The sequence below is a fragment of the Prionailurus bengalensis genome, chromosome E1 (assembly GCF_016509475.1).
Source record: "Prionailurus bengalensis isolate Pbe53 chromosome E1, Fcat_Pben_1.1_paternal_pri, whole genome shotgun sequence".
In the NCBI taxonomy this organism is placed as follows: Eukaryota; Metazoa; Chordata; class Mammalia; order Carnivora; family Felidae; genus Prionailurus; species Prionailurus bengalensis.
Window position 1 is genome coordinate 13,675,042 of NC_057347.1, and position 21,264 is coordinate 13,696,305.

The 21,264-nt window shown below is 42.7% G+C and overlaps 2 protein-coding genes across 2 annotated transcripts; both read right to left on the reverse strand.

Annotated features, from left to right (window-relative positions):
- Positions 1-2,339: 2,339 nt before the first annotated feature.
- LOC122485092 (olfactory receptor 1D2) lies at positions 2,340-5,198 on the reverse strand. Its single transcript, XM_043583417.1, has one exon. It carries the CDS (start codon positions 5,187-5,189, stop codon positions 4,248-4,250), a length of 942 nt encoding a protein of 313 aa, XP_043439352.1. The 5' UTR covers positions 5,190-5,198; the 3' UTR covers positions 2,340-4,247.
- Positions 5,199-19,920: 14,722 nt separating this feature from the next.
- On the reverse strand, positions 19,921-20,946 carry LOC122484717 (olfactory receptor 1P1-like). Its single transcript, XM_043582667.1, has one exon. It carries the CDS (start codon positions 20,938-20,940, stop codon positions 19,975-19,977), a length of 966 nt encoding a protein of 321 aa, XP_043438602.1. The 5' UTR covers positions 20,941-20,946; the 3' UTR covers positions 19,921-19,974.
- Positions 20,947-21,264: the final 318 nt, after the last annotated feature.

Genomic DNA, 21,264 nt, shown 5'->3' on the forward strand with positions numbered 1-21,264 from the left:
GTCAAGCAAAGAAATAAACATCCTTGCCCTTGGAAGTCTGAGAGGCATCAAAGATCTACCAAGTAACCTGAGGGGCCAAAACACAGGAAAGGAAGGAATCCCAGAGAGACGTTGCTGACAATTGCACTGCTTTCCCTACAAACCATTTGCTGATTCCAAGACAGGGGCTGAGAGGCCACAAGCAGAGCTTCCATGGGGCGTCTGGAGCCAGAGAGGCGGAAGGAAAGTCGGGATAAGACCTGACAAAGGGCAAAGGATGGTACACACTCCAGCTTTTCAATGGGGCTTCCAACATGGTACCTTCTGGAAGTAATACATAATAGGAAATAGGCCAATGAGGAACACAAAGACAAGAGAAATGTAGCTTAAATTCAGTCTCCTTACAGCTTGCAGCCCACGGATAGAAACCGGAAACATGCAGAGTGTGACCTTCCCAGGGAACTCATGGCTGCCTTACTTCCTTAACGTTTTTGTTTTATTAAAGACTAAAAGTAGGGGCGCCTCGGCAGCTCAGGCAGTTGAGTGCCCAACTTTGGCTCAGGTCATAATCTCATGGTCCATGGAGCTCAGAGCCTGGAGCCTGCTTCAGATTCTGTGCCTCCCTCTCTCTCTGCCCCTCCCTCTTTCTCTTTTTCTCTCTCTCAAAATTAATAAAAATTAAAAAATAATAAAGTAAAGGCTAAAAGTAACCTTATCATAACAGCAGCTAGCCCCTCAAGGCCCTAAAAGCCTTGCTTTAAAATTCCTTAGAAACTTACTTTAATCTCTATCCCCCTGCCTCCACAAGATTAAAAATATATTATCAGTCCCTCCTCACAATCTCGGTGCAGCTCTTTCTTCCCATTGGTCCTGTCCCCTGCTATAATTAAATCACCTTTTTGCACCAAAAACGTCTCAAGAATTCTTTCTTAGCATTTACTCACAAAGCCCACTTCATAATTTCATCAGTACTGAAGCTTCTGTATACCCTGTTTTTTCCCTACACATACATACCTGTGATAACGTGTAATTCATAAATTAAGTACAGTAAGAGATTAACAACAATAATAAATAGGACAATTATAATAAATAATAATAAAATCAGACAATTATAATGATAAACCGTGACAAAAATTATGTGAATGTGGTCTTTCGCTCATAGTATCTTATTGAACTGTACTCTGCACCCCCCCCCCCATGATGTGAGATAATAAAACGCCTACACCATGAAATGAAGTGAGGTGAACGACATAGACATTGTGACCTAGCATTAGGAGACTATTGACCTTTTGAGGTCAGGAGGAGTATCATCTGCTTCGACCGTGGGTACCAGGAACCACAGAAAGCGAAACCACACTTAAGGGGAACGTCTGTATAATCAGAGTTTACATCCTAGGCCTTTTAACTAGACTGTGGGGAAAATGCCTACAGGCCCTGTGGTACTAATAGCTTCTCACAATTGGCCACAGCTCAAAAGGCCAAAGTAAGCACTATTAACGCTCAGGATTTTAAATAAAAGATATTTTTATTGGGGTGAAGAGGCAAAGAAGAAAACAGAAGCACCAGCGGCCTCTCCCCCTCCTGCTAAACGTGTCCAAGGCAGATACTCCTATGGTCTGGATGTCATCCCTTCCGGATGATCAAGAAAAAAGTGATTTGTTGTGGACCAGACCTTTGGCTTCTGAGGGACACCATCCTACCAGGCAGGGAGGGAGTGATGCACCCACTGCAGCAGACTGCTTGTGGCCAGTGCCTGCCTTCCAGTGCCTTCCCCTGGATTGTCAGATGGTCAAAAGGCAGAGAGGCTTTTTTTTCTCGTGGGCACAGCTTGGCTGACAGTGACAGGTCAGAAGCTGAACTCACCAGGAACCTTGTCTGCTTTTGTAGAACAATGTTGCTAAAGAAGCACAATGTTGCTTTTGCTTTTGCAGGTTGTACTTAAAAGTTCAGGCGCTTCCTCTCCTTCCCAGATCCCACAAGGCCCATAAATACAAACAAAATAGAAACAAGATCTTGTGACCCCTCTTTGTGAAAGTCCAGGTCATTATGACTTTTGTGGAAGGTGATTCAGGAAATATATCAAAGACTCTGAACAATAAAGCATTTGGCCCTGGCAATTCCATTTCACCAATTTCCCCTAAGGAAACAATCAGAGAAGGGAACAAAGAGGTACAGACGAGACACTTACTGCCATGTTGCAAACAAGAGGAGAAATGAAAGCAACTAAATATTGAACAACAGTGTTAAATGAATTCTGCTGTCTTCATTAAATCACCCACTGAAAGGCTGCGTAGGCAGTAAGTGGTAATGCAGCTGAATATTTACTGACATAGAAATGTATTATTAAGTGAAAAAGCAAGTTTCAAGACAATTTGAATTTATTCGGAAAAAAATATGATTATATATAATTACCAGAGGTCAAAGTTTAGAATTTATACCAAATTGAATTTATACCAAATAGCTGTTTGGGGCAGTAGAAATACAGGTAATTATTTGGGGTTTACTTTGATTTTAATATTTCTGCCAGAAGTGTACATTGTTGGTTTAATAAAAACAATAAAAGTTAAAACTAACAAACATCCCATGGTACCTCATTGTCTGCAGACTCATTTCAAGCTCCTCTACAAGGTATTTGAGGCCATCTGAAGTCCCTCCCACTGGCGACTGCTTGTTCACCCGGGACACTCGGCTAGGACGTTCCCCTCACCTGTCGGGCTGTTTCCTGCCTCTCTGTCCACCTGTTCTTGCTTAATAACAACTGCACTGGCTATGGGCCAGGCATTCCTCTAAGGGCTTTTGCACATTATCTCATTTTCCTCACAGCTACCCTCTGAGTGACATGATGCTGTCGTACTCAACAAAAAGATGAGAACACAAGGCTTAGCCAGGTGAGGTGACTTCCATGACCACACAGGTATAGGTAAGGCTGGGACGAGAGTGCTGGCTGGCTGCGCAGATAGCAAGACTCCCGTCCACACCATTCCCCTCCTCTGTCACAGTGATCTTACTTTGTCCCGCTTTCCTTGGGTAGCTCTTAACATGGCATTACTTAAGTCTCAGGCCAGCTGTCAACCCCCTAAGGAAGCCTTCCCTGAATCCTCCCTCACTAACAAGCCAAGCTAGGCTTTCCTCCTCCGTGCCCCTCAACCCTCCTACGCAGAGCATGACCACTGCCATCAGCCATCGCATTAAAATATTCTTCTTCCCGTCTATTGTGAACTCCTGGTTCATGTTTGTAACCCAGTTTGAGCCCCCTAAGAGGCCCCCGATCATTATCAGTTAAATGAATTGAACCTCAAATCAATTCATTTCCCCATCTGTCAAAATCTGATCTGGCTCCACTGATTCATCTGCAAAGGATTGCTCCTTCTTTGGAACTGCCACAGTTCAGTGACTTACCAGTTGCTACTCAGTTTCCATTCATTGCATTTTACATGGCTGGAGCCTAAGTAGAGATTGAGTCTTACAGTTCCCTCCTGCCTTCTACTGCCTCCACCGCCATTCCTGTTCATGCATGTGTTGATAAGCTGGGGAGCTTTATTCTGAGTGAAGGATAGAGTGGTAGCAAGCAGGAGAGATGGGACAGGCAATGGAGTGAGGAGCCACAATAACAAAGGACAGGATGGACTGCCCAAGGTTAAGATCTTCCCACAGGGAAAAGGAAAGCAGGAGAAACACAGTCAACTATTGCTTTGAAGCCCAAGAGATGAGAACCAACCCAGAGCGGAGGAGAAGCACTTGTCTGCAAGCTTTGCCTGAACAGTAGAGTCTGTGTCCAGAGAGAATATGGGTTAGCGCTAAAGCAGTCAGAGCTGTGGCCAGCAGAGCTGGGAATGGACAACCTACCCAGTGCATCTGCCACAGAGTGGTACAAGTCTTCTTCTCCAAGTGGCTTATAGGCATCAGGCCCCTTAGAGAGGGCCAGAGCTCAGAACCATGAGTGGATGTGTGCTAGAGAAAACCAGAGACCCACCCCTCCCCAGGCCATAACTGGGCATATTTTGAAAGGCTGGGAGGGTGGCACTGTGATCCTATGGTCAGGATCCTTGAAAATTCAAGTATTCATGTTAGCATAGCTTTATTTATGGCCAAGGCTGGTGAGGTCTGGGGAATTCTGGGTTACATGTAGGTGTCTTTTCTTCATCACAGATATATGAGCTTATTCTGAGCTGGAGCTATGTCCCACTCACTTATGTGTCTCCCATAGGGTAATGCTTTGCACATGGTAGAGGAAATTCCCAGTCTCCACTTCAATGCCCCAAATTACCTCATGTCAACCTCTGGAAGGCTTTCCCTAGGAGGAGTCTTCCCAGAGCCCCATGCATGTCCTTGTTCCTCAGGCTGTAGATGAAAGGGTTCATCATGGGGGTCACCACAGCATACATCACTGTGGCTACTGAGTCCTTCATGGAGTAAGTTTGGAGGGGCTGCAGATATACCATACCAAGTGTCCCATAGAAGAGGGAGACCACAGCCAAATGTGAGGCACATGTGGAGAAGGCTTTGTACTTCCCAGTCACTGAGGGTATTTGGAGAATAGTTCTGACAATCCGGACATAGGACATGATCATGAATCCTAAGGGGGTAAGGAAGATAAAGCAGCCTGTGGCAATCAGCATCGTGTGATTGACTTGGGTGTTAGAACACGCGAGCCTCAGCAAGACATACATCTCACAGAAGATGTAGTGGATCTTCCGGGAACCACAGAAGGTCACCGTGGTCATGAGGAGGGTGTGGGTGAGGCCATAGAGGACAGAAAGTGCCCAACACAAGGTGAGGAGCAAAATGCAGAGTCCAGGGCTCATGGCCGTGGTGTAATGGAGGGGGCGGCAGATGGCCACATAGCGGTCATATGCCATTGTGGCCAGGATGAGGTTGTCCAGGGCCACCAAGGAGACAAGGAAGTAGAGCTGCGTCAGACACCCCGCATAGGAGATGGCTTTGTTCTGAGACTGAAGGCTCACCAGCATCTTGGGGATTGTGTTGGTGACGAAGAAGAGGTCGGTGAAGGACAGGTTGGCCAGGAAGAAGTACATGGGAGTGTGCAAGCGGGGATCAAAGCTGATGGCCAGGATGATGAGCACATTTCCCACCACTGTGACCAGGTACATGGACAGGAACATCCAGAATAGGATCCGCTGCTGCTCAGGACTCTCCGAGATCCCCAGGAGCAGGAACTCGGAGACTCTACTCTGGTTGCTTCCATGCATTTTCCCAACTGTCCGCAACATAGGCACCAATGAATATGAACATTCATATAAGCAAAATTAACTATTTTATTAGAATTAAAATGTCTTAGATTAAATTTTATAATTTTAAAAATTTATTATCGAAGTATAATTGATACACAATTTATATTAGTTTCAGGTGTACAACAGGATTTGAAAATTCTATACATTATACAACACTCACCTCAGTAAGTGTAGTCATCTGTCACCGTATGATATTATTACAATTTTATCGACTATATTACCAATCCTATACTTTTCATTTCTGCGGCTTATTTTTTAACTGGAAATTGGTACCTCTTAATCTCCTTCACCTATTTCACCCATCCACACACCCACCTCCCTTCTGGCAGCCACCAGTCTGTTCTCTGCATTTAAGAGTCTGTTTGGTGAGTTTTTTTGTTTGTTTCTTTTGCTTTTATACTCTATGTATAAGGGAAATCTCAGGCAAGGGAAACAAAAGCAAAAATAACCTACTGGAACTATACCAAAATAAAAAGATTTGCACAGCAAATGAAACCATCAACAAAACAAAAAGTCAGCCTAGTGAATGGGAGAAGATATTTGTAAGTGATACATGTAATAAAGGGTTAATATTCAAAATATATAAAGAATTTACACAACTCAACACCAAAACCCCCAAACAATCCCATTTAAAAAAAAATTTTTTTTAACGTTTATTTATTTTTGAGACAGAGACAGAGCATGAACGGGGGAGGGGCAGAGAGAGAGGGAGACACAGAATCGGAAGCAGGCTCCAGGTTCTGAGCCATCAGCCCAGAGCCCGTCACGGGGCTCGAACTCGCGGACCGTGAGATCGTGACCTGAGCTGAAGTCGGATGCTTAACCAACTGAGCCACCCAGGCGCCCCCAAACAATCCCATTTTAAAAAATGGGCAGAGGACCTGAATAGATGTTTTTCCAGAGAAGACATCTAGATGGCCAACAGACACGTGAAAATATGCTCGGCATCACTCATCATCAGGGAAATGCAAATCAAAATCACAATATTACCTCACACCATTCAGAATGGCTAATATCAAAAAGACAAGAAACAAGAAGTGTTGGCAAGAATGTAGAGAAAGGAACCCTAGGGCACTGTTGGTGGGGATGCAAACTGATGCAGTCACCGTAAAAAACAATATGGAGGCGCCTGCGTGGTTCAGTAGGTTAAGCATCCGACTTCGGCTCAGGTCATGATCTCGCAGTTTGTGGGTTCAAGCCCCATGTCGGGCTCTGTGCTGACAGCTCGGAGCCTGGAGCCTGCTTCCAATTCTGTGTCTCCTTCTCTCTCTGTCCCTCCCCCTCTTGTACTCTGTCTTACTCTATCAAAAATAAATAAACGTAAAAAAAAAAATTTTTTTAAACCCAGTATGGAGGCTCCTCCAAAAATTAAAAATATAATATTTAAAGTTAACAACAAACTAATAACAGGCACAAATACATAATGGGGAAAATCTTTACGCAATTCAGTCATTCCAGCAACTTCCATTCTGGCATACCTAATATTACAGGAATAATGTCTATATCTTATTTAAAATTCTATCATCTTACAATACTCTTGAAATGTTTAAAGATCTGGGGTGCCTGGGTGGCTCAGTCAGTTAAGCATCTGACTCTCAGTTTTGGCTCAGGTCATGCACCCTTAGGGTAGTACTTTAAATTGCGTTATTCAATAAATGGTATTGGGATAGCTGTCTATTTAAGGGAAAACATTAGACCATTTCATATTGTACCAAAAACAGTTTAAAAGTATTTAAGATTAGGGGCACCTTGCTGGCTCAGTTGGTTAAGTGACCGACTCTTGACTTTGGCTCAGGTCATGATCTCATGGTTCCTGGGATGGAGCCACACCACACGTAGGGCTCTGTGCTGACAGTGTGGAGGCTGCTTGGGATTCTCTCTCTCTCTCTCTCTCTCTCTCTCTGTCTCTCTGCACCCCCTCATCACTCATGCTCTCTCAAAATAAATAAATAAGCTTTAAAAAAAGTATTTAAGGTTAAAACAGTTTATTGTGTCTTTTTCTTTTGAAAATCTACTGTAAGTGGAATAAAAGCTTTCAAAAAAAATGAGAGAATATAACTAGACTGGATTTAATTTACCAAGTGGAGATAAATAACCACTTCCCATATTTTGATGTCTTTTTTGTTGAGACAAAGAAGGACAAAAAAGCAGTCAGTCTTATGAAGTCCTGAGCAAAGAGCCTTGTAGATAGCGATGTGTGTGCAAAGTCCCTGAGGAAGGGTTTGCTGTGTCTACAGAATAAGTAAGGGCCAGTGTGGCAGAGTGAGGAGGGTATCGGTGAGATATGAAGTCATGCAGGCCAGCAGGGTCCAGAGCAGGCTGTCTTGTTAAGGTTTTAAAATTTTATTGTAAGTGCAGTTAGGAGCCGTAAAGGATTTTAAGCAAAAGAGAGTAAATATATATTCAGCAATTATCTTTCTATTTGTAATTTATGATAGTATTGTAATAATCAGATATGGGTGTGGCATTTTTGATCAGATGCTTTTTCACTGTTTATCACTGATAATAACTTTCCTGATATTAAACCATACTGTTTTTTCTTATTTATAAGTAGGATTGGTCCATAGCTTTTTTTTTTGTATGTGCCAGTCTTTTTACTCTTTATTATGACATCTGTGTTAACTTCCATTTTAAACTTGTATTCACTTTATTGTTGTACCCATCCCCTTAAATATACATTTTTAAATATTCATGGATTCTTTCCAAATAAAATTAGCTTTTTACTGTATTGCAATCTCTTAATTATAAACAAAAACATTCATTATGGACATTCAAGCAACACAGAAAAATGTAAAAAAAAAAAGAAAAAGTAAAAATCACCCCAGATTCCATTGGCATTTTGGTGAAATTCTTTCAGTTTTGTTTTTTCATTAAATCATTTTTATTCACTCAACAATGCACTGGAGAACATTGTCTAAATCAATATTTTCATCATTTTTAATGGTTGTATACTATTTCATTTTATAATACCACACATACTTCTATCAATATTCTGATGATGGATATGTAGATTTTTCCCCCATTTTCTCTGTTACAGAAATATGGTGAATATGTTTGTACATACATGTTTGGATATATTTTTATAGTCAAAGGGATGCATGCTTTCCATTTTCATACATATTGCCAGAGTGTCCTCCAAAAAGATAGTTTCAGCTCCCACTCCCCAAAGTAATGTCATGGAAACTGTCAGGCTCCTTCATCATTGCCAATCTCACTTGTGAAACACGTTTTAATTTTTACAGCTTTCATTACAAGTAAATCAAGATGAAGAGAAAGAAGTTTTTTAATTAACTCAATACCTCAAGGAAATAGCAAAATGGACTTTTTAAGGCTAAGTCACAAGTATTGAGAAAGGTATCTCTTGAAGAAGCAAGCACAACAGTCTTAAATTAGACTGGCAGCTATTGAAGATACTTGAGATCCAGGAACTTTATGCTTTTATGTTAGAAATCACTGTGGTCATGCTGAACATGGAAGCAAATACCAGACTGCTTATACCTGGTCTTCCAGTGTTCTGTAAATTGAATTTTGTACTTCCTGAAGGTCATAGAAATCTGCTATAAAGTACATTTTCACACACACACACACACACGGGCACACATGGAGTTACTCTTGAAAAAGATTTTCTCCACATTACTGGGTATTTTCCACACACACCAAAAAGGAGAAAAATGTACACTCAGCAGTGTCATTTTGTGATTCTGGAAACAAACAAACAAAAGAACATGCTTTTGATTAAGTACTTTTTAGTTCTAGAAATTTATCTTAAGACTATAGCCAGAAAAAATGTTAAAAAAAAGTATGTATGTGTATCAGAGCCTTGCTAGTAATAGGAAAAATGTAGAAACAACATAAACATTCAACAGTAGATATTTTGCTGTTGAATAGGGGTGCCTAGGCAGCTCAGTCAGGTTAAGTGCCCGACTTCAGCTCAGGTCATGATCTCGTGATCCCTGTGTTTGAGCCCCGCATCAGTCTCTGTGCTGACAGCTCAGAGCCTGGAACCTGCTTCAGATTCTGTGTCTTTCTCTCTCGCTGCCCCTCCCCTGCTCATGCTCTGTCTCTCTCACTCTCAAAAATGAACAAATGTTAAAAAAAACAATACAGAATAGGCAAATCCGTAGAGACAGAAAGTAGACTAGTGGTTGCCAGGGGTGGTGGGAAGGGTGAAATGGGAGTGACTGTTAATGGGTACTGGGCTTCTTTGGGTAGTCACGAAAATGTTCTAAAATTAGATTTTGGTGATAGTTGCACAATTCTGTGACTGTATTAAAACCATGGAGCTGTATACTTTAAATGGGTTAATTTTAATAGTATTGACTTACATCTCAATAAAGCTGTTCTAAAAAATTATGTAATCCATTAAATATATCCATGATTATGGACATCAAAAGTGATAAAAAAAAAACTTCCTCATTTATATATGCAAAGATTTTTGCAATAACAGCTAAATTAAAATTTCAGCTTCCTCTTACACAATAAAATAGAAAACGTGCAGGTTAATCTGTCTCGAGCTAGTGATGTGTACCCCTTGTTGTGACGATGAGAAGGAGGAACAGGGAAATACACCCTCCACAACCAGCTGGGTGCCTGGATTCAGGGCTCTCTCAGGCTCCTGATAGGAGTGAGGTCGGAGGCAGGTAACAGGGCTGGACACTCAAGGGACATTGGCCCATCTGCTTTCTAGTCCTCAAGGCAAGTGTTCCCCACACCTTCGTGTGCATCAGAATCACCTGTGATGCAGATTTTTAAAAGAGGTTCAGGTCCTTGAGATGAGTCGGTGTCTCTGTGCTGAGAACCAAGTCCTTTTTAGCCATCACCTGGTGGTTCCGATTGTACAGAAATGCTGTTCTGAATCTGTAAGACTCAGCAGGTTGAACACTTGTGTGGTCAGGTGGCCTTAGAGGCACAAACCCCTCTGCAGGTCTGCTCAGCAGGAGGGCAGAAGCTGTAGGCACAGTTCAGAAAAGGGCTCCAAACACGGTGTTGGAAAACTGGCCTTTCTCACTTTTTTTTTTTTTCAACGTTTATTTATTTTTGGGACAGAGAGAGACAGAGCTTGAACTGGGGAGGGGCAGAGAGAGAGGGAGACACAGAATCGGAAACAGGCTCCAGGCTCTGAGCCATCAGCCCAGAGCCCGACACGGGGCTCGAACTCACGGACCGCGAGATCGTGACCTGGCTGAAGTCGGACGCTCAACCGACTGCGCCACCCAGGCGCCCCAAAACTGGCCTTTCTCACCTCTTCTGTTGCTCCCTAGCTGCAGCAGCTTGAGGAGGCCATGCAACCTCCCCGAGCCTCTCTGTCCCACCCGTGAAGCCTTCCTTGCAGGCTTGGGAACTTCATGCAACAGAGCACTGAAAAGATTGGAGGGATTGCTAATTACCTTTAAATACTAAAAGTTAGATTATATGAAGAATTTTCAAAGTATGTGAGTGTGTTTGTATGACTGAGGAAGTGGAGAGGAGAAAAGATAATGAAAGGAAGAGAGAGAGAGAGAGAGAGAGAGAGAGAGAGGCTATGATGTCCAAACCTTACCCACAGCTCTGTGCTGGTCTTAGAGCTCACTGGTTCTGTTGCCTCCACTTTTCTCCTCCATTCAAAGAAAATTCACAGTCAGAACACGAACCATCTTAAGTAAGACTGTGGGATTCAGGGCTGGAGGGTACAGGTGAAAAGCAGAGGAGCTGGTACCTGGATCTTTGGTCCCCTGATAGAGGAGACCAACTGTAAGTCTGTGGGCACCCCAGCAAGGCTGGGGGACCCAAGAGCTGGTGCCTGAGTCTCAAGTTCAGGAAGGAAGTGACTGAGTCAGGACTGTGTCAGGCCTATTTGTTAGTTTTGGGGCGGCCTCAGGGAAGCAATCCCAAGGCAGCTCCTTCTGACAAACATGGGTAATCACTCCAATGAACAAGGCTATTGGGAAATGGGTCTTATTTACAAGAAGTAAACCAGATTCTCCTTCTCTCTTCTTTCACTTTGTTGCCTCCCCCACCAGCCCACTCCCCCTCTTTCCTATTTTTGGTGGATAGGATGATTTTAGAACTCCCAAACCATAGATCCTTTCAGCCCATTCTCTCTCTCTCTCTCTCTCTCTCTCTGTTTAATTTTTTAACGTTTACTTATTTTTGAGAGAGAGAGAGCACGAGTGAGAGAGGGGCAGAGAGAGACGGAGACAACAGAATCTGAAGCAGGCTCCAGGCTCCGAACTATCGGCATAGAGCTGGATGGGGCACTCGAGCTCACGAACCATATCATGACCTGAGCCAAAGTTGGATGCTTCACCGACTGAGCCACCCAGGTGCCCCAGCCCATTGTCTCTCTTACCAAACTCCTAGCACCACTGATTCAGTGATGAAAGGATTCTAGATTCAAACAAGCCCATCTACCCCCCTCCACACCATCTAAATAGAGGAACTGGATTTTTAGCATCCCTGTCTAAAGAACATTTTGTCTTGTCTTCGTATCTCCCTTTGATGGGGAGCTCATTACCTTAAAACCAATTTCAAGGAAAATGCTTCCAGCTTCATGGTTGGAAGTCTCATAGACTTCCATGTGCAGTCCCCATCTAGGACAGAGTAATGCCACAGACACACTGCTAGGGGAGAATGATCCCAGGTTGCTCCTGGCTCCACTACTAGTTGGGCTGTGATTCATTTATTGACTTGTTCTAGGCCTCAGTTTCCCCCCCCCCCTTGAAATCTAACAATAACAAGCCCTCCACTGGTCAAATGATGAGGTGGTCAGAGCTGCGTTGGTGCCACCACCCAGCGACCCCATGGAGGCAGTGTGGAGAGTTGGGCTCTTGCTGCTGCTGAAATCCTTGCACTCAGTCTTCACAAGCCAAATCCCCTTTTAGGAGCAGCCCAGACAACCAACACCCCTCATCAAAAAACAACCTCCGTTATGGGGGTCTCCCCTCCCTCCTTCTTATTGTATTCATGTATATTTACTGATGGCAGGCATTGGGCTAGGTGCTGGGGAAACCAAGAATGAGGTGGACATGATTGCCTCCCTTCATGGAGCTTACAGACCGGTACAGAAGAGATCTTCTAAAAGCAAACAGACAAGGAAAAAACTAATCACAACAATGAGTGTCCCCAGGAAACCATAATCTGAGACAGAGAATAACTGGAGGAGGAGTGGCCACTTTCGTAGATTGGTTGGCCAGGGAAAGTGTGTCTGAGAGACGTTCAAGCTGCCACCGGAGGGCCAAGAGGGTGCCAGCTCCTCTGAGAGTCGGGGAAGGAGCCTTCCAGAGAGAGGGAACAGGATCTTCAAAAACCACAGACGTGTGTTTGAGGGCTGAAAGAATGTCAGTGCTAGTGGTTTGTCAGCAAGGCTGTGAGTGGAACAGGTTGAGATGGAGAGGTGTGTAAGGGCAGATCAAGCCAGAAAGTCGTCCTGGTTTTCATGCCATAACTGCAACGAGAAGCCATTGAAGCATTTTCAGCTGGGGGAGCGGGATGGTTTGGCTTAGGTTGAATGGACCACTCTGGTTGCTGCAAGGAGACTGGGCTGGAGGCAGACAGAAACAGAAGCAGAGAGAGCAGCGGCCCAGCAAGTAGGGAAGGCCTGAGCTAGGATGGGAGCAGGAGAGATAGGAAAAGAGATGATCTAGCTATGTTTGGAGATGAAATCGTGAAGCATCAAGAGGGGACTGGATCTTAGAGATACAAGAAAGGTTAAAATCAAGGATGGTCCTTTATTTTTGACTTGGGGGACCTGGGGAGGGAGCATAATGAATTAATATAGAGAAGAGTTAGAGTTTCTGAGAGGTGAGCAGAGTAGATGGCAAGAAGGTATTTAGGTATAAAACCTCTTAGGTGGTGGCACACATTTGGAAGACATTAGCATATAAAAGATACCTAGAAGGGCACCTAGGTGGCTCAGTCCGTTGAAGGTCTGACCCTTGATTTCAGCCCAGGTCATGATCCCAGGGTCATGGGATCAAGCCCCACATCAGGCTCTGTGCTGAGTGTGGAGCCTGCTTCAGATTCTCTCTCCCTCTGCCCCTCTCCCCAGTTCTTATGCGCTCTCTCTCTCTCTCTCTCAAATGAAAAGAAAAGATGATTAGAGCCATGGAGACATATAATTTGACCCTATAATTCCACGGCTAGGGATACATGTCCTGATAAATCATTCAAAATGGAATCAGCTTATAAACAAAGATATCCATCACAATACTGTTTATAACTTTAAAAATAAAAGAGCTTAAATGCCCATCAACTAGGAAATGCTTAAGCATATGATGGTACCTATGACAGGTGAAATATTAGGCAACAGATTTATGAGCATGGGAAATTTCTTATGTGATAAGACAACAAGAAGGAACACTTTCTATATGTACACAAAAATATTAAAAGTAAATATACCAATATGTGGCATGCAGTTGTCTCTGGGTGATGGGATTAGAGGTGATATTTACTTATGCTTGTTTCCCAATGGACCAAGATCTAGGGTATCTCTGGGTGAGAATCACTCATTCCTCTCAAGGTCTGCAGGCCCCAGCCCAAGATTTGGGGCCTAGAAGACATTGCTAGTGTTTGCCTATTGGGAGGTTATTTGGTTAAGGTTCCATTCAGCAAGATTTGGCTTCCTCCATACTCCTCAGCTCAGATGCTAATCACTGAGAAACTACTACGGTCCATGGACGCTTGCCCAATACATTTGGGATTGGGAGTTTCTTGAACAGTATCCGGAGAAGGAGTCTCTGAAGTCCCTCAGAGCAGCGTGACATTGGATAAAACTGACATACAGTCCTCCAGAAACATGATTGCTGGCCACCAGGACTTTAAGTCTCTCAAAGCTACACAGAGACACAAAGAAGCAACCTTAACTAATTCTTTGAACATGAGTTGACAAACACATCTGGACAGTATGCCATATGCTTTCATGAGCACTTAAAGGAAAATATCAAGGCCCTTATCCTCAGTCAAGCATTCAGGCACTCACTTTTTATCTGCAGACATTTGCTGATACCTAATGGGTGTCGATCCCTGCCCTGGGTGATGAGGTCACAGAGCTACATCACATATGGGAGAAGTTGGTTTCCAGGTCTCCTGGGACCAGGACATAAACTTGTGCAAAGACAAGATATCTCAGCCTGGATTCTCTTGGAACCCAGAGACAGGGCTGGCTCCATGGAACCCCCCAAGGAACTGAGGAATTAGGCTGAGAAGTTGCATCAGGGGAATCGCACCAGAACCCGTCATCAGACTGCCTCAAGGCTCCACCTGTTTCCTCACTAATGAGGCTCCAGAGAATTTCTGCTTCTTTTGGCTTTCAGGTTCTGACTAAGATGCTGAATCGATCACCAGGGAAAGTCTCTGCAACCCAGTGAAGCCACATAGTAAGTAAAAGGTTAGATTATTTTTAATGTCTTTCTGAGAACCTGGTCCTGGAGGCCCTCAGAACAACAAGTTATTATCACTCTCTGAAGCAATCTTTGACCTTTCCCCATCCCAAACAGGGATCTCCAAGAGAGGGAAAATAGTGGTGGGGAAAGTGGTGGTTGCTGCTGTCTCGATTTTTGTTTTCTTTGGGTGTAGAATTGAGTAAATTATAGACCCCGATTCAAGGCACATTATCACCTCCATTCCTTGCAAAGCATGTCTCTGGCTTCATTGTCTTTTATAAGCTCCAATCTCCACTCACTTCTTTTTCCCCTACATAGGCAGCCACTTCGATATACACATGTTTCCCCGAAGAATACATCTGTTTGTATGTCGTGTGTTTTATATACACAAAGAGTATTATGTTGTAGATCCCATCATGTTTCTTACTTTTTTGCACTAACACTATTTTTTATGATCCATTCTCCTTGCTCTATGGACACCAACTCCCTGCTTCTCTTACCTCTTTCCAATCCATTCTCTATATACACCAGAGTAATTTTCTTAAAGCTTAAGCTGGTCCCTATCACTTTCCTGCTTAACTCATCTCAAGAACTTCCTATTACTATTAGAAAAAATGTAAAACAGCCTATAAGTCCTGCCTGGCCTCACTCCTACACGTATCTACAAGTCCAACCACTATCCTTCTCTTTCTATTGTTCCCAAAACTTCAGCGGTACTGACTTTCTCTCAGTTCTTTGAATTTACAGAGCTATTTCATCTCAGAGCTTTTGTCTTTGTTTTCCCTCTGCCTGGAACTCTTTCCTCAACTCCTTGAATAGCTTTCTCTTTCTCAGCCTTTGAGCTTCAGCTCAACTGCATAAATTGATACAACCATTTTGGAGAGTCTTTGGCAAAACATTATTATTACCTTGGGTCAGGTTCCCTGGCTTATGGGAATTGTGAGAGTGGTCTATCTAAAGAGTGCCCTCAGAAGAAGATGGGGGTAAGTAGGGACTCAGTACATTAGTTTCAGCCTGGTCTTCAGAGGAACTCAAGAACATAAATTGCATCCAATGAATCAAATCCATCCAGAGGTAAGGAGCTAGCTTTGTCTACCCAGTGTCAGCCAGTCCTCGGCCACTGGCTCCCCCTCTACTTCCCAGGGCAGTAAAAGGGGGGGGGGGTGCTTAACTTCTACCACCAGAGAAAGGGCAGTCATAAGTCATTAGCAGCCAACATTCACAGCAGCTGGTAGGCAGGGATGAACCAACCAGTGAAAAGCACCAACAGCATGCACTAGTAGGGTTTAAGGTGCACCTCGCCCTCCTTCCAGCAATTCATACTTATCAATATACTCTAGAGAACTTTCATTCACGTACCCAAAGAGAAATGTACAAGAAAGTTCATTTCAGCATTGTTTACAATGGTGAAAGCTAGAAATAACCGAAATATCCTTCAACAGGAGGATAGGTAGACAAATAGTAGCATAAACCTATTACAGCAGGAAAAATAATGAACTTGAGTATGTGGATCAACATGGACAAATCTCAAGGACATAATCTGAGTGAAAATAGCAAGTTTCAGAATACATACTGGATGATACCATTGAAATAAAATTTTGAAATATGAAAAACAATGCTAACTCCTTTTGTGGGTGCACAACTTTCAAGTAAAATTATAAAAACATGCATAAGAATGACAAATACAAAGTTAAAGATAGTGATTACCTCTGGAGAAGGAAAAACTAACATGGGATTAGGAGTTCAAAAGTTCTCTCAACTGTAATTCTAATGTTTTATTTAAACACACACACACACACACACACACACACACACAAGGGCACCTGTGTGGCTCAGTCAGTTCAGCCTCCAACTTTTTTTTTTTAATATAGTTTATTGTCAAATTGGCTAACATACAGTGTGCCAAGTGTGCTCTTGGTTTTTGGGGGTAGATTCCCATGGTTCATCGCAACAACCTCTTTGACCTCAGTCACAGCAATTTCTTGCTTAACACATCTTCAAAGGCAAGGGAATTAAAAGCAAAAATGAACTATTGGGACTTCATCATGATAAAAAGCTTATGCACTGCAAAGAAACAATCAACAAAACTAAAATGCAACCAATGGAATGGGAAAAGATATTTGCAAATGATATATCAGATAAAGGGCTAGAAGCATTCAACCAACTCTTGATTTCAGTTCTGGTCATGATCTCACGGTTTGTGAGTTTGGGCTCCACATTGGGCTCTGCACTGACAGTGCAGATTGGAATTCTCTCCTCCACCCTCTGACAATAAATAAATGAACCTTAAAACTAACTAACTAAATAAATACACACACACACACACACGCACACAAATACACACAAAATGACATTTTAAGATTACTAAGCTGAATAGTAGATACACGATTATTTTTATTCTATCTACCAGCCCATGTATTTGTAATGTCACTTTAAAAAATTATAGAGAACATCTATTCATGTGGCTCTATGTATACCTAGAGTGATACTTCTTTTACCTAGTAGTCCACTGTATGCATCCACCAGATTTTATTTATCCATTTGCCAAAAGTGGTGAACACCTAGCTCCACACTGCTATAAATAACACTGTGATGAATAGCCTTGTGTATGTTTCTCTATAGACTCTAAGACATATTCTCTTAAGCATACACCCAGGAATGAGGCTACTAGGTAATAGGAGATAGATGATAATGATAGATAGATAGATAGATAGATTCATGGATGGATGAATATGTGTATATATACACTATATATACATATAATGTATATCCTAGTAGAGATAATGAGGAGAGAAATCCATAGGTACTTAGCAGAATTTTATATATATCTCATATATATACATTTAATTTTAATTTTGCTCTATATAGTTAATTTTAGTTTTGAAAAAGTATGTTTATATCGAAATATATAAAAATATATCTATAAATATATGTAATTTTAATTTTGCTAGACATATTTAATTTTAATTTTGTCAAGGACTGATAGATTGCTCTTTTGATTGTCTCTACTAGTTTACCTTCCCATCATAGTACATGCTGTTGCTACTTTTCTCATATTCTCACCCACTTAGTATCATCAGACTCTAGTTTGACGGTCCAATTGGTGTAAAGATCATCCCACTACTTTCTGATTTACCAGTGAGGTTTAAATTTTCTTCATATTTTGTTAACAATTTGGGTTTCTCTTTATGAAATTTCCTTCTTATATACTTTACCCATCTTTGTTCTAGATCTTATTTCTATCTTCCTTTGGCAGAAGCTTCTTGTAAATTCTAGGTATTACTCCTTTGTTGGTTTTCTTTTTTTTCAAGTTTCTTTATTTATTTTGAGGGAGACAGAGACAGTGCAAGGGAGGGAGGGACAGAAAGAGAGGAGACAGAGAATCCCAAGCAGGATCCATGCCATTAGCATGGAGCCCTACATGGGGCTCAAACTCCTGAAACCATGAGATCATGACCTGAACTGAAAGCAAGAGTCGGATGCTTAACCAACTGAGCCACCCAGATGCCTCTCCTTTGCTGGTTTTAAAATAAAGCTTCAAGACACCTGGGTGGCTCTGTCGGTTAAGCATCTGACTTCCACTCAGGTCATAATCTTGCGGGTTTGTGAGTTCGAGCCCCACAAGGGGCTCTGTGCTGACAGCTCAGAGCCTGGAGCCTGCTTTGGAAGCTGTGTCTCCCTCTCTCTCTGCCCCTCCTCCACTCACATGCTGTCTCTCTCTGTCTTTCAAAAATAAACGTTAAAATAAGATAAAATTAAGCTTCTATGAACATTTGTGTCCAGATTTTTTAATAAACATAAGTTTTTCTCTCTCTGGGATAAATTCCAGGGAATGCAATTGTTGGGTTGTATAGTACCTGCATGTTAGTTTCATAAGAAGCTGCCAAACTACTGTGTAGACTGGCAGTAACATTTTACATTCCCACCAGCAAAGTATGAGTGGTGCAGTTTCTCTAGATCCTCACCAGCATTTGATGTTGTCACTGTTTATTTTAGCTATTCTGACAAATGTGGTTCAATCAGCCTTTCCCTAATGGTGCCGAACATCTTTCCATGTGCTTATTTGCCATCTGTGTATCCCCCGTGAAATGTTTGTTCGTACCTTTTGCTTATTTCCTGATGGTATTTTTTTACCTGTTGTATTTTGAAACATCTTTATACATTCTAGACACTAGTCCTTTGTCCCTTTTACCGTTTTGAACAAACTGTAAAAACCTCACTCCCTTGAAGGAATCCACTAAATAAAAGCTGTGATTGCCTTCTGACATTTTGTGCTCCTTATACAGTAGGCCCACAGGAAAAGATGGGTGTCACTTTCCTAACTAGGACTATTGACAATGATTAGCTGGAAGATAGGGTTGCTACTACTTGGGGACAGGAAATAATATGCCTTAAACCTAGGGTATTCACTTGGGTATTTCTTAGTCTTCCATGTACAGTAATAAATGTTAATGAACAATTTCAGTCACCTGCTACAAAAAGACAAGAGTAAGGGGCGCCTGGGTGGCGCAGTCGGTTAAGCGTCCGACTTCAGCCAGGTCACGATCTCGCGGTCCGTGAGTTCGAGCCCCGCGTCAGGCTCTGGGCTGATGGCTCGGAGCCTGGAGCCTGTTTCCGAATCTGTGTCTCCCTCTCTCTCTGCCCCTCCCCCGTTCATGCTCTGTCTCTCGCTGTCCCCAAAATAAATAAACGTTGAAAAAAAAAATTAAAAAAAAAAAAAAGACAAGAGTAAGAACTCACACCCTTCAGGCATGAAGGTCTTATATATTCTACCAGTGGAGAGTAGAGATAACAAACTTTATTTATAACCTTGGGACAACCTACAGTAATGGGGACTGTGTCTTGTCTCACTACCCTTTTGCTTAAAACTTTCCAGCTCATAACTGGCCATCACCTTGAAGGCTATTCTGAATTATGGGTTGTATACCTACCCTAGTTGGGAATAAGTGAAACTCAATGGATTTTAACAAGAGCAAATGGAGTCCCTTTATTATAGAATATATATATTTATTTATTTACAGTCATAAACTCTTTGCCATCCAATATTGACCTTACTTGCTAATATTCTGATCATTGGCCCACTTTCCATGACCTTGCTAATTGAATTTTAGTGAACTAGAATAAAAGGCTGCACGGACTTTTAGAATTAGAAACATTGCAAAGGACATTTCTCCTTGTGAAAAGTGATAAGTAAAATAAATGAGTAAATAAGCAACTCTTAACATATTAACTTTAAAGCACGAAGCAAAATCTTGATTTTCCTTAACAATATCAAAGTCATGAAGGGACTCAGGGAGGGGAATTGTCATAGACATATGTGGGCATCAGAAATGAAAAGCCTGAGGTAGAGACTTCCCTGGAGGGCATGGAGGACACCTGCAGTATCACCTCGGAGGTCCCTGGCCCAAGGAAAAGAAGACTTTGCCCCTGAGACATCTCGCCAGGGCACACTTCATGTCCTTGTTCCGCAGGCTGTAAATGAAGGGGTTTAGCAGGGGAGTTACCACTGTGTACATGACAGCAGCAGCCGTATCCTCTTCTATGGAGTTGGAGGAAGAGGATGAGGGGCACAGATAAGCCCTGATCACTGTCCCAAAGAAGAGGGCAACAACAGCAAGGTGGGACCCACATGTAGAAAAGGCTTTGTGCCTTCCCTGGGCAGAGGGGACTCTGAGGATGGCTGAAACAATGCGGATATACGAAACCAGGATGAGAATAAAGGGGATTAAAATGACTGCTCCTCCCAAGAAGAGCAGCACAAGCTCATTGACCTGAGTGTCAGAGCAAGACACTTTCATCAGAGGTCCCAGATCACAGAAGAAGTCAGGAATGATCTTCTTAGAGCAAAAGGAAAGTCGAAAGATGAGGAAAGTGTGGGTCATGGCAACAAGACTCGTAAGGACCCAGCAGGCAGTAACCAGGAGGGTGCAGCGCTGGCGGCTCATGACTATCTTATAGTGGAGAGGGTGGCAGATGGCCACATAGCGGTCATAGGCCATTGTGGCCAGGAGAAAGATGTCCATGTCCCCAAAAGTCAAGAAGAAGTAGAGTTGGGCCAAGCATCCCGCATAGGAAATGGACCTGCTCTGGGTCTGGATATTCACCAGGGCCTTGGGCACGGTGGTGGAGGTGAAAAGGATGTCAGCACAGGACAGGCTGGCGAGGAAGAAGTACATGGGTGTGTGAAGACGTGCGTCAGTGCCAATGGCCAGAACAATGAGCAGGTTCCCAGTCACGGTGACCACATACATGCACAGGAACAGCAGGAAGAGGATGCGCTGCTGCTCTGGCCGCTCGGAGAGTCCCCAGAGGAGGAACTCCAAGATGCTGGTCTGGTTCCCTCCTGCCATGAGCCCAGAAGCTAGGGAAAAAGACCTCCACTGAGACCCATTAAAACTCTCTAAACATACTTTACTCTAGATGATTGATAGGTATGCCATTCTCTGAACCCGAGAGAAGAATGAATGACCGTATTGTATCTGTACTGATCACACATTGTGTGCACTGTATATTTTTATTAAAACTTACTAAATACAATGTTCTAGGAAGTGTGAGAGACACAATTTAAGAGAATTAAAGTAGATTTCTTTCCTGGTTTATTTCTCCACACTCCATTCTGTCCCAGATTTCTTTAGTTGTAATTTCTGTTTCTTCAGCTATACTCTCAAGGGCGT